At 39.2% G+C, this 12,619-nt stretch overlaps 1 protein-coding gene across 1 annotated transcript; it reads left to right on the top strand.

The window, feature by feature from the left end:
* The first annotated feature begins 925 nt into the window (after window positions 1-925).
* Window positions 926-2,076, top strand: LOC142533518 (protein SAR DEFICIENT 4-like). Its single transcript, XM_075640329.1, has one exon. It carries the CDS (start codon window positions 926-928, stop codon window positions 1,952-1,954), a length of 1,029 nt encoding a protein of 342 aa, XP_075496444.1. The 3' UTR covers window positions 1,955-2,076.
* The last annotated feature ends 10,543 nt before the right edge of the window (window positions 2,077-12,619 follow it).

Genomic DNA, 12,619 nt, shown 5'->3' on the forward strand with positions numbered 1-12,619 from the left:
ATAGTCCAAAATTCTAAAAAAGTGTGAAACATTTCGAAGCATATGAGCCAAGTTTCAAGCTTCTTAATTAAGCGAGCTTAATACAAGTTTTAGGCATAATTTTTTTAATTCAACTATAATTTTAATTATCTCTAATAAATTAATGTTGTAAATACTATATAAATATAATAAATTTAAATGTAATGTATTAATTTTTTGTTTGATTCTAATTCAATCTATTTTATCATTCATTTCATCTTTGATGTCATCAAATTGAAACTCAATTTAATTGGATTATTTTAAATAATTTTATTTAATATCTTTGGTATGTTATAAAGCATCGTTATCTACGATAGATTCATCATCGCTACTTTTAATTATCTAAGATTATACATTTTGACATTATTTGTTCGTAAAATTTCTAATTTATTTTTATCTTCTTGTTCAACAATCTTGTTTTTAAAAAAATTGCATCTAATCCTTATTAAACATAATTATACATTGTTGGCATCACTTATTAATAAAATCCTTAATTTGTGTTCGCATTACATGTGTAGGGTAAGTTTGTGAAATTTATATGTTTTTTTTAAAAAAAAGTCTGAAATTGATGGATTATTTTAATCTAGTACTGTTAAGAGTTATATATTAGTCAATATTTGGTCCTTTGAGTTTGAATTGATGTTATAATTAAATTTGTAGTCTTTCTAGCAAGTTATTAAGTAAATAGTAGATATTTTTTGAGACATGAGACAGATCAATTTTATTCATATTTATAATAAAAATTAATATTTTTGACATAAAAAATAATAATTTTTATTGATGACTAAGTGTGATTATAATTTATAAGTTAATCCAGCACTTTATTATCATTATTTTGAAACTTGTTCACTTGACTTGAATGTCATTGTTTATGTCAAGTGTGTACCTCAAATTCCAGAATCCGATTATGGCAACGACCAAAGAAGATCAAGTCAACGTCGCCACCCCACCGCCGCCAGACTTCCTCTCCACCGCCGCGCTCAACTCCCTCGTCACCTACAAATCCCTCATCGGCCACCTCCAATCCACCCTACCATCGCACGCCGACACCATCAACTCCCCTCTCCGCCACACCCACCAAACAAGCCCCTCGTCCTCCCTCCTCCTCATGCCCTCTTGGTGCAATTCACCATCTCTGCCCTATATGGGTGTGAAGCTAGTCACCTACCTCCCTAAAAATTCAACACTCAACTTGCCTGGTGTACACGCTGTTTATGTTCTCTTTAACTCTCTCACAGGCCAGCCCTTGGTATCCATGGATGCCACCGGGCTTACACCCTTCCGCACCGCCTGCGTTTCTGCCTTGGCTTCGTGTTACTTGTCGAGACACGATGTCGAAACTCTTGTGATGATCGGAGCTGGTTCTTTAGCTCCACATTTGATCAAGGCACATTTGATTATGAGGCCAAGTTTGAAAAGAGTTGTGGTGTGGAATAGAACTCTTGAAAAGGCTAGAACTTTGGTTCATGAATTGACGAAAGAGGGTGATAGATTTCAAGGGGTGTGTTTTGAGAGTAATGAATGTTTGGAAGAAGCGGTGAAACTGGGCGATATCATCTCCTGTGCTACGAATTCAGAAACACCACTGGTTAAGGGTTTGGATTTGAAGGCAGGCGCGCATTTGGATTTGGTGGGGTCGTTTACTCGGTCGATGATGGAGTGCGATGATGAGGCGTTGAGGAGGGGTAGGGTATATATCGATAATGAGGCGGCGGTCGTGGAGTCTGGCGAATTAGTTGGTGCGTTGGAGAGAGGGGTGATCAGGAAGGATGAGATTGTGGGGGATTTGGTGGAGTTGATCAAAGGGGAGAAACGTGGGAGGAAGGATTTGGATGAGATCACTGTTTTTAAATCAGTTGGTTTTGCTGTTGTTGATCTGTTGAGTGCACAGCTTGTGTATGAAAGTTTCATGAATAATCAGGTTCAAATAAAATGATCTTTTAAGGTTTGGTTGTTCAATACAAATCAAGATTTGGTTCTAAGGCAATGACTTAAAACCATTTTGTATGCATATTGAACAAATTTGTATTTGCATTTTTGTTTCCTGGTTGTCTTTGATATTGTGATTATAATAAATTAGTATGCTGAAGCAAGAAAAGGCATATCCATTAAGGATCCCAGATGAGACTCTTGGTAGGCCTTGAGCAGAACCGAGAATGGAAGCATGGCATTGAGCCGTCAACTATGGCGGTTCCAGCTAGTTGTCATGCACATGATTTTCTGTATGTAAGTTTTAGTGGTTTCGTTTCCCAGCGGTGCCCATTGGATGAAGAACATTCTGGCAAAGGAACACTGGATTTTTTTATTTTTGAGAAACACCTAAAAACCTTGATAAATTAACTTTTTAAGCAAAGTGTCTCTTGAATTTAAACTGATCTGTTGTTTATGGTGTATGATGATATGCTGGTTCTTAGATTCAAACGACAGCAAACAAATAACAATAAAAGATTATCGATTCAAAGGAACTGAAATAAATACATGGTGTTGATAGTATATTTCTCAGATAAAAAACCTATACCAATCTCCTAGCAAAGCTAATGTAACAAAAAGAATGAACTGAATGACCAACTCCCTCTCTCCCCGCTAATATTATCCTTTACTACGTGAGTTCCTAAATGGGTCTGTTAAGCTTTCTAGGGTAAACGAACTTTATGTTGGGCTTTGGATGATTTTCTGAACCCCTAACAATACGCTCTCCCTCACCATTAGCCTTGTTCTCAAAACTAAAGTCTGGAAATTGAGTTGAGACTTCTGCAACATCTTCCCAAGTGGCCTCTTCAGCGGGCCAATTCTTCCATTCAATGAGCACTTGTTGTTTATCTTCATCACATTCTTTATTATACCTGGTGGATAAAACCTTGCTTGACTCATAGACCACGATAAAGTCTGCATCCAATCATTTTGCTTCTCGTGGTTGTTTGCCCCGCTCCCATTGCTTTTTAGACCACACATGAAACATAGAATGTAATCACGATTCGACCGGTAATTGCAATATGTACGCCACATTCCCAGTACCTTGAATGGACCATAATATCGGAACTCCAATTTTTGAAATACTCTGTGACACACTGATTGTTGCCTATCTGGCCTTCATTTAAAAAATACATCATCTCCCACTTGAAATGACACACCTCGTCTTCTGACATTAACATACTTTAGGCAAATTATACTCTGATGTGTTCTTAGCAAATTGTACTTAACTTGCCTCAATACCTCATCTCGATCACTTAGTTCTTGTCCTACAGCAACCACTTTAGTCTCCCCTGTAAAAATTGTGTTAACACGAAGGTTTCCTCCCATAAACTACCTCAAAGGATTTCATTCATGCTGCAGATTAATAGGAGGTATTATAACAAAACACAGCCTACTAAACACAGCCCAATTCCTGGGTTGTTCATATGAGAAGCATCACATATAGGTCTCGATACACCTATTCAACACTTCACTTTTCCCAACCGACTCAGGGTGGTACGCCGAACTCAGTCCTAACTTTGTTCCGTGAAATCTGAATAATTCTGAGTAGAAAGCACTCAACTACTCCATTGACAATAAAAGGGTGCTTGAGTAAAATGAAGTGGTTGTACTTGGACAACCTGTCTACCACCACCACCAATACCTCGTAACCCCTCGATTTAGGCAACCCTGCAGTGAAATCCATTGGAATGGGTTGTAACAACCGAGCGGGCTTAGCAGCTTGGTATTTATGTTTCTGAAATATGTCACATTCAGTCGCCATCCTTACCACATCATTTTTCATCCCACCCAATAGAAATTGTTCGAAAAGCCCATGAATGACCACCTGTTGGAGTAACATGACATTCCTTTAACACTTTAGTAACCCACTTCGAACCTTTAGGCAGCACTAATCTGCCTATACACTAAACTCTCATTGACCAATCAATAATGCCCCATTTCACTATCGTGTTTGGTCAATTTCTTGAACCTTGGCTGCAAGGAAGGACCATCGCGCACTGCCTGATTCACTCCTTCCAATTCTAAACATATTGGTTCTGAGATGATACTGTTCAACTCCTGGTCCTCTATTAATATTATATTATTATTTTTTAAAAATATATTGTTCGACTCCCCCTTAATATCCCTTTTAGACAACTCATTTGGTGCCCCATTGTTCACTTCTGCCTTGTATTTGACCTCTCACTCATATCCCATTAATTTTTCCAACCAATGTTCTTGATGGGAGTGATTATAGCTTGTCGAAGTAATTTTCTTTGCGATTTGTGGTCTGTCATGACACACGGATTTTCGACCCGATAAATAAAGCCGCAAGTGTTGGATTTCCAACACTAATGCCATCATTTCTTTATCATAAGTCGATTTGGCCAACGCCCTATCCGCCAAAAGCCTCACTGTAAAATGCAATGGATCATCCTTTCCAAAGTTACTTTTTATCAACAAATTTGTTAAAGGCTTTGCAAACTTTCCGTAATCTCGTATGAACTTTCGATAATATCCTGTTAACCACAAAAATTTTCTTACCCCCTTGATGTTCACCAACATCAGCCAGGCCCATGCTCTCCACCTTCAGCTGATCCACTTCCACTGTAACATCCAAAATCAGTTCACGTAATCGCATGCATGCAAATTGTTTAAATTGTTTATTTATTTTATTTAATTTATATTAAATATTTAAATGATATATTTTATATGATTAAATGTTTAAATGATTTAATGAAATTAAGAATTTTTTCTGTATATTCGATATTAGGCCGAAGAAAGGAGATTGGGACGACCAAGATGAAAATATTTTTCGATAAATACTTTTAAAGCTTGATAAAATGATTAAATATGATGAAAATTTTCTAAAAATGCTAGAGTTAAAATTATTTGATGAGTCGAACCTTATTTTATCTGAAAAGCTGGTTTTAGTCAAACAAAGGACTTTTATGGACTCGAAAGAAGATGGCTCGGTGATGGTTTGGAAACAAAATTGGAGCGTGGCTTATGGTTGAAGGAAGAGAGGCGTGCGGCTTAGGCTAGGTGCAAGGGTCGAACCACAGGTCTACGTGGGTTGCGTCATGGCTTACGGGAGTAATATAGGGTCGTAAAAGTCATGTTTCAAATTTGGGAAGAAAATATATTAATCTTTGAATTTATTCGGGTTTAAAACGATTTACAGTTTTACTATTAAGTTATTAAATCGAAAGGCTCGGGTTTACATTTAAGAAAAATATTAGAAGTCAAATTTAAGCTTATATGATGGTTCGGGACAGGTTCGAGTCAATAAAAGTAGGAAAAAGTCAAAATTGGGAAGTTCGAGGTCCAGGGATAAAATTATCATTTTACGTCCCTGATAGTTCGAAATATCTGACAGTGTCTCGAAGAATCATAATATATTCTAAATGATATTTTAAAATTTTTATGATGCAAATATGATATTTTTATGACATATACAAAGGCTATATGAATTTTCCCAAAAAAATGCTATTTTACGATTTTTGAAGGATACAATATTTTATAAATAAAAAGAAAGAAAAATATATGAAGGATGTGAATTGACTGTGACATAAAAGATATAATTGGGGATATCGTGAGGAAAAAGGGCCCAAAGAGAGCCCTTTTACGGGAGAAGGCCCTTAGAGGAAGCCCAACAATCGTATTTCCATATTTGGTCACGTCCCAATGACAAGAGTTGATGACGCCCTGCCCCTAGGTATTTGGTATAGCTAGACTGATCAGTCGACCACATGATTATATGATAAATGATAGCCATTTTCAAGGATCAAATTTAACCTAAAATGATATACGATGATGAAAGGCTTTATGATTTATATATGATTACGAGTTTTTACGCCAGCTTATTTTGTTAAAAGATTTATTCTAAAGCTGCATGTGCATGTGTATGTATTATTTGTTACGTATGGTTAGAACGTACTGAGTCATTAGACTCACTAGGTTTGGATGGTCGTAGGTGAGGATGATTTTGAGGGAGGCGTTGACGCTTGAGTGGATCGGGTCAGACAGTACACTCCCGAAGGGCTTTTATTTTACCGCATTAGCTTTAGATTTAAAGTTTTAAAGTAAAGATTTTGAGAATTATTTTATTAGAGATTTTATGCTTTATTTTGAAGTTTAGTAGTTGGATTATTTTAAAATTGACGTACAATTTTGTGGGTGACGATTTATGAATTTTATGTATTTAAGATTTTTAAATATTGGTTTTTATGTTGGATGTTCTTGAAGTTAAAAGGAAATGTTTATAAAAAAATAAAAAATTTCCTAGTATTTATTTAAATTTTAAAGTTTAAAGTACGGGACGTTTCATTTGGTATCAGAGCGAAGGATCATGAAAATGTTGTGTTACTGTCACTGCGAGAAGTTCAAGAAGTCACGCTTCAAGTCTGTGAGTTTTACAGCTTAAAATGTTATATGTTGAATTATAAATGCTTCTATGTTATGTGAATTATGAGGCTAGACATATTTTAAATTTAAATGTATGTTGGTTACGTGGTTTAGACGGCTTGTACAGTGATGTCTCCCAGACGAGCTATTCCCATGAATACTGAGGAGAAGATGCGTGAGGAAGTACCTCGACCACCCTCGGATGCTGCTGCACAGGTGCTCGATAGGATTGCTCGTTTATTGGAACAGCATGCTGGGAATGCTGCCAGGGGTCGTTCGGATGATACTTACATGTAGTTTCGGAGGATGGATCCGAAGGATTTTTCTGATACTACTGATCCCTTCATGGCTGAGGGGTGAATTAGGACGTTGGAGGTGATATTCCGCTATATGAACATGGTGGATGCTGATAGGAATCGATCTGCCATTTATTTACTGAAGGATGACGCATCTCTATGGTGGGAAGGAGCTGAGGGGGGGGGGGGGGGGGGGGGGGGGGGGGGTGAATATGAATACCCTCACATGGGAGGACTTCAAGCGGATATTTTATGAGAAATAATTTACTGCTAACGTGAGGTCCAGGCTGAAGCAAGAGTTCTCGAGTCTCTGGCAGGGGGACATATCTGTTGGGGAGTTTGTCAAGAAGTTTGACAGGGGTTGTCACTTTGTGCCTCTAATCGCTAATGATGCTTCTGAGAAACTGAGACACTTTCTGAATGGTCTTAAGCCTACTGTGCGCCGGGATATGGTGTTGGGAGACTCGGAAAATTATAATGATGCTGTTACGAATTATAATCACTGAAAGACATTGAGTGGGAGATGCAAATAAAGAGGCCCCTCCACCACATCAGCAGCAGACCAAAAAGCCATTTTTGGGATCACCGAGGCTGCCAGGACAACAGAAACCACATGTGCAGCCACAGAGAGCAGCTGTCCCGAAGACCGATGAGAGGCCGCTCTGCAAGGAATACAATTGCCGACACTTTGGAAAGTGCATGTGGGGCATCTACAAGTGCTTTAGGTGCGGAGGAGACGGTCCATAAGGCTATTGATTGCCCGAAGCAGAAGCAGCTCGTGACTGGAAGGGCTTATGTGATGCATGCCGAGCAAGCAGAGCCAGACACTACGCTTATTACAAGTATTTAAGCTATTTAAGCATTTTATATTGCTTTATTGCTCGAATTAATAAACATGTATCATAGGATTAAATTGAGGATGATTGAGAACTTAGGGACTGAATTATGTCAATCTAGAAACTTAAGGGACTATTACACAATTTTTCGAAATTATTGAGGGTAAATTACCATAATTTGAAATTTTGAGGGCCATTTGGAAATTTTCGAAGGTTATAAAGGCTGTTTTGGTAATTTTAGAAAATAAAGGGGCCATTTTGCAATATGTTCGAGACATTAGGGACTAATTTGCTAATATGGGAAACTAGAAAGGGCATAGGTGATAAGAAATTTTTGATTATTATGGCATTGTTTGAGTATAACGCGACTATTATCACATACATGATATTGTTAGCGGGTGTAGCTATTTACGCTTTGCTAGATTCTGGAGTTACGCATGCTTACATATCTTAATCCTTTGTGAAACGATTGGAAATCTTGCCGGAGGACGTGGAGTCGGGATTCGGAGTCACAGTGCCTTCGGGCGAGCATATGATCTCTACAAACATGGTTAAGGATGTGGAGCTCAAATTATAGAAGAATGTTGTTCGAGCAGACCTTATTGTGTTGTCGATGCCCGAGTTCGACATTATTTTGGGCATAGTTTGGCTCTCACTGAACGGAGCTACTATCGATTTCCAGCACAGTTCAGTATCTATACCGTCCAACGGGAAATCGTTCATATTCGAGGCTACGGAGAATCGACAGATGTCGCACATCATTTCTTGCATGCGTGCAAGGAAGCTTATTCAGAAGGGTTGGAAAGGTTTTTTTGCCATTGTTATATCCATGCCCGACGCTGGCAGTCGATCGATAGAAGATATGGAAGTTGTCAGGGACTTTCCAATGTGTTTCTTAACGATGTTTCTGGCATTCCACCCGAGAGAGAGGTGGAGTTTGCTATTGAGTTGATGCCGAACAATGGAAAAGAGAAAAAAATCCAAAAACGGGCACTGTGCCGATCTCTAAGGCACCGCATAGTCTAGCACCTGCTGAGATGAAAGAGTTGAAAGATCAAATTCAAGAGATGCTAGACAAATGATTTATTCGCCCTAGTTTATCTACATGGAGCGCGTCGATGTTATTTGTGAAGAAAAAGGATGAGAGTATGAGACTCTGAATTGATTATTGAGAACTGAATAGGGTGACAGCAAAGAAAAAGTATCCGTTGTCGCGAATCGAGGATTTTTTTGATCAACTACAAGGAGTTTCAATATTTCAAAGATAGATCTCCAATCTTGATATTATCAGCTCAGAGTAAAGGAGACATATGTGCATAAGATGGCTTTCAGAACGCGCTATAGGCATTATGAATTTTTGGTGATGCTCCTTTTGGACTGACTAATGCCCCAACGATATTCATGGATCTCATGAATCGCGTGTTTCAGCCATAACTTGACCAGTTTATCATTGTCTTCATCGATGATATTTTGATATATTCCAAGAGCCGAGAGGAGCATAATCAACACTTGAAGACGACTTTGCAAGTATTGCGAGATCGAATATTATATGAAAATTTCAGCAAGTGCGAGGTTGGGCTAGAGAAAGTGGTATTCTTAGGCCTCATCATTTGGAGAGAAGGAATAGAAGTTGACCCATCTAAGGTCAAGTCAGTTAAAGAGTGGCAGGTACCTAAAAGTATAACGGAAATCCGTAGTTTCTTAGGCTTAGTAGGCTACTATTGCAAGTTCATTAAGGGTTTTTCATCCATTGCAGTACCCTTTACCTCTCTGACAAACAAGAATGCAAAATTTTGTATGGGGACCGGAGTGTCAAAAAGTGGTTTTGATCAGTTGAAGCGTGTGCTCACTATCGCGTCAGTTCTAGCTATGCCAACATAACAAGGGGAGTATCTAATGTATACCGACGCTTCGAAGCTAGGATTGGGCGCAGTTCCCATGCAACATGATCGGGTCATCGCATATGCGTATAGACAGTTGAAAATCCACGAGAAGAATTATCCGACGCATGACCTTGAACTTGCAGCAGTCGTATTTGCCCGTAAAATTTGGAGACACTACTTATATGGTGAAAAATGCAAGATATATACGGATTACAAAAGTCTCAAATATTTCTTCACTCTAAAAGAGTTGAACATGAGACAACGAAGATGGCCAGAACTTGTAAAGGACTACGACCGCGACATTAGCTATCATCCTGGAAAAGCTAATGTAGTTGCGGAAGTTTTGAACATAAAAGTGACAGTCTTGGCTCAATTAGCAATACAGAAATCTTTGCAGACGGAAATTCAGAGGTTCGATCTTGAAGTTTATGTTAGAGGCGAGGCCCCTAATCTCACTACTTTAATAGTACAGTCTACTCTGCGAGATAGAATTCGAGCCATGCAGAGTAATGATGAGCAACTACATAAATGGAGATAACGAGATGAGTCTAGAGGTCGGATGTTGTACATAGACGAGGATGGCATTGTCAAATATCGAAGACGACTATGGGTTCCTAGTGGAGATTCACTTAGAGTTGAAATTATAATAGAATCCCATAGTACCCCCTATTCTATACACCCCAGAAGTACAAAGATGTAAAAGAACTTACAACTTTTATATTGGTGGCTGATTATGAAATAAGATATTATGCGCTTCGTATACGAATGGTTGACGTGTCAACAAGTGAAGGTAAAGCATCAAAGACCAGCAGGAATGCTCCGACCACTCTTCATCCCCGAGTGGAAATGGGAAACATTACAATGGACTTCGTGGTAGGTTTAGCAAAGACGGTAAAAGGATCCAATGCCATTTGGGTAATAGTGGACCGTCTTACTAAGTCAGCACATTTCCTACCAGTAAAGAAGAATTTCTCCATGACGCAGTATGCAGAGCTGTATATCCGAGAGATAGTCAGACTGCATAGAATTCTAGTTTCCATAGTGTCAGACAGAGGCACACGATTCACTTCATCATTCTGGAAGAGTTTGCATATAGCCTTGTGAACCAAGCTACTATTCAGCACAAAATTTCATCCCAAGACAGACGATCAGCCTAAGAGAGTCATACAGATTTTAGAGGATCTACTCTGAGCATGCGTGATCAATTTCCAAGGGAGTTGGGAACCGAAGCTACCTCTAGTGTAGTTAACTTAAAACAACAGCTACCAGTCATCCAAAGGCATGTCTCCATACGAGGCACTCTACAAAAGGAAATTTAGATCGTCAATCCATTGGGACGAGGTAGGAGAAAGAGCTATTATGGGACCCGAAATAGTTCAGCACACCGCGGATTTAGTCGCCAAAATCCGAGACATGATGAAGACGGCTCAGAGTTGACAGAAAAGCTACACTGATAAAAGAAGACGAGATCTCGAGTTTGCAGACGGTGACCACGTATTTGTGAAAATATCACCTATGAAGGGTGTTATGAGATTTGGCAAGAAAGACAAACTCAGTCCGAGATTCATCGGACCGTTCGAGATACTCAACAAAGTGGGAGCATATCGAGTGGCGTTGTCACCTAACCTCGCAGAAGTTCAAAATTTCTTCCACGTATCGATGCTCTGCCAGTACATATCGAATCCTCACATGTACTAAATTTTGAGCCACTGCCTGCAGCTTACACCGAACCTGTCTTATGAGGAGAGGCGTACTCAAATTTTGGACAGACTGGAGAGAAGGCTACGAAACAAGGTGATAAAGATGGTCAAAGTCATGCGGCTGAACCACTCGGAGGAAGAAGCCACTTGGGAGACCGAGACTAAGATGAGGAGTTGCTACTCGGAGTTGTTCGGTAAGTCATAATTTTGAGGACGGAATTTTATTTAAGGGGGGAGGATTTGTAACGTCCAAAAATCAGTCCACGTAAACCGCATGTATGGAAATTGTTTAAATTGCTTATTTATTTTATTTAATTGATTTTAAATACTTAAATGATATATTTTATGTGATTAAATGTTTAAATTGCATGTCATGAAATTGATGATTCTGTCTGGATATTCGATATTAAGCCGGGGAAAGGAGACCGATGACGAGCAAGATGTATTTTAAGGGTCGACAATTGGCTGAAAATCACACACACTAAATTTTCGAAAACCTCAAGGAAAAATTCAAGGTTGTTCGTCGCCGCGAGCATTTTAAACGCAAAGACACGCTTCTAAACATTCTTTTTGCATCATTCAAATTATATTATGCATGATTTATGTTTTCTAGCATGAAAAAATGTTTAAGTTCAAATTGTTTAACGTATAGACGTATATTTCTCAAAATTTCGAATGTTTTATGCATATATGAATTATGTTATATGTTCTAAGGGACACACAACATATATAAGCATTTAAGTGATGATAAAAGGGTCGTGTAAGGACACGATGAAGGCTGGACAGTGGCTAGAATGAGTCGTGCATGGGAAGAAGCTTGTGTACCTAGGGTTTTCATGGGGTTAAGGGGCGTGTGGCTCGGATAAGGGGAAGGGCCGCATCAGGGCTGGCTAGGGATCGGGAAGACCCTATGCAGGTCGAGACCAGTAGGGCTAAAGGGTTTCATAGGTGCTGGATCTAGGGGGTTCTCAGGTGGAGCAGCCGCAAGACTAGGTTTCTCGCGCATAGGAGGCGCGCGGCTGGTTGCGACAGCGCAGGGCTGGTGCGTTGGTTCAGGTGGTTCAGATAGGGTCAAGGAGGGTAGGCTAGGGTCTGGTGCATGGGTGGCCCAAGATGGCTCGGTGATGGTTTGGAAAAAAATTGGAGCGTGACTTGTGGTTGAAGGAAGATAGGCGTGCGACTTAGGCTATGTGCAAGGGTCGAACCGCGTTCGGGTCTACGTAGGTTGGGTCATGGCTCACGGGGGTAAGATAGGGTCGTATAAGTCATGTTTCAAATTTGGAAAGAAAATATAAAGTTTTGAATTTATTCGGGTATAAAATGCTTTACAGTTTAGTTATTAAGTCATTAAATCGAAAGCTCGGGTTTACGTCTAAGAAAAATATTAGAAGTCTAATTTAAGCTTATATGATTGTTCGGGATAGGTTCGAGTCAATAAAAGTAAGAACTTCGAGGTCTAGGGGTAAATTGGTCATTTTACGTCCCGGGTAGTTCGAAAGGTCTGACAGTGTCTCGAAGAATCATAA

The sequence above is a fragment of the Primulina tabacum genome, chromosome 18 (assembly GCF_025594145.1).
Source record: "Primulina tabacum isolate GXHZ01 chromosome 18, ASM2559414v2, whole genome shotgun sequence".
Classification (NCBI taxonomy): Eukaryota; Viridiplantae; Streptophyta; class Magnoliopsida; order Lamiales; family Gesneriaceae; genus Primulina; species Primulina tabacum.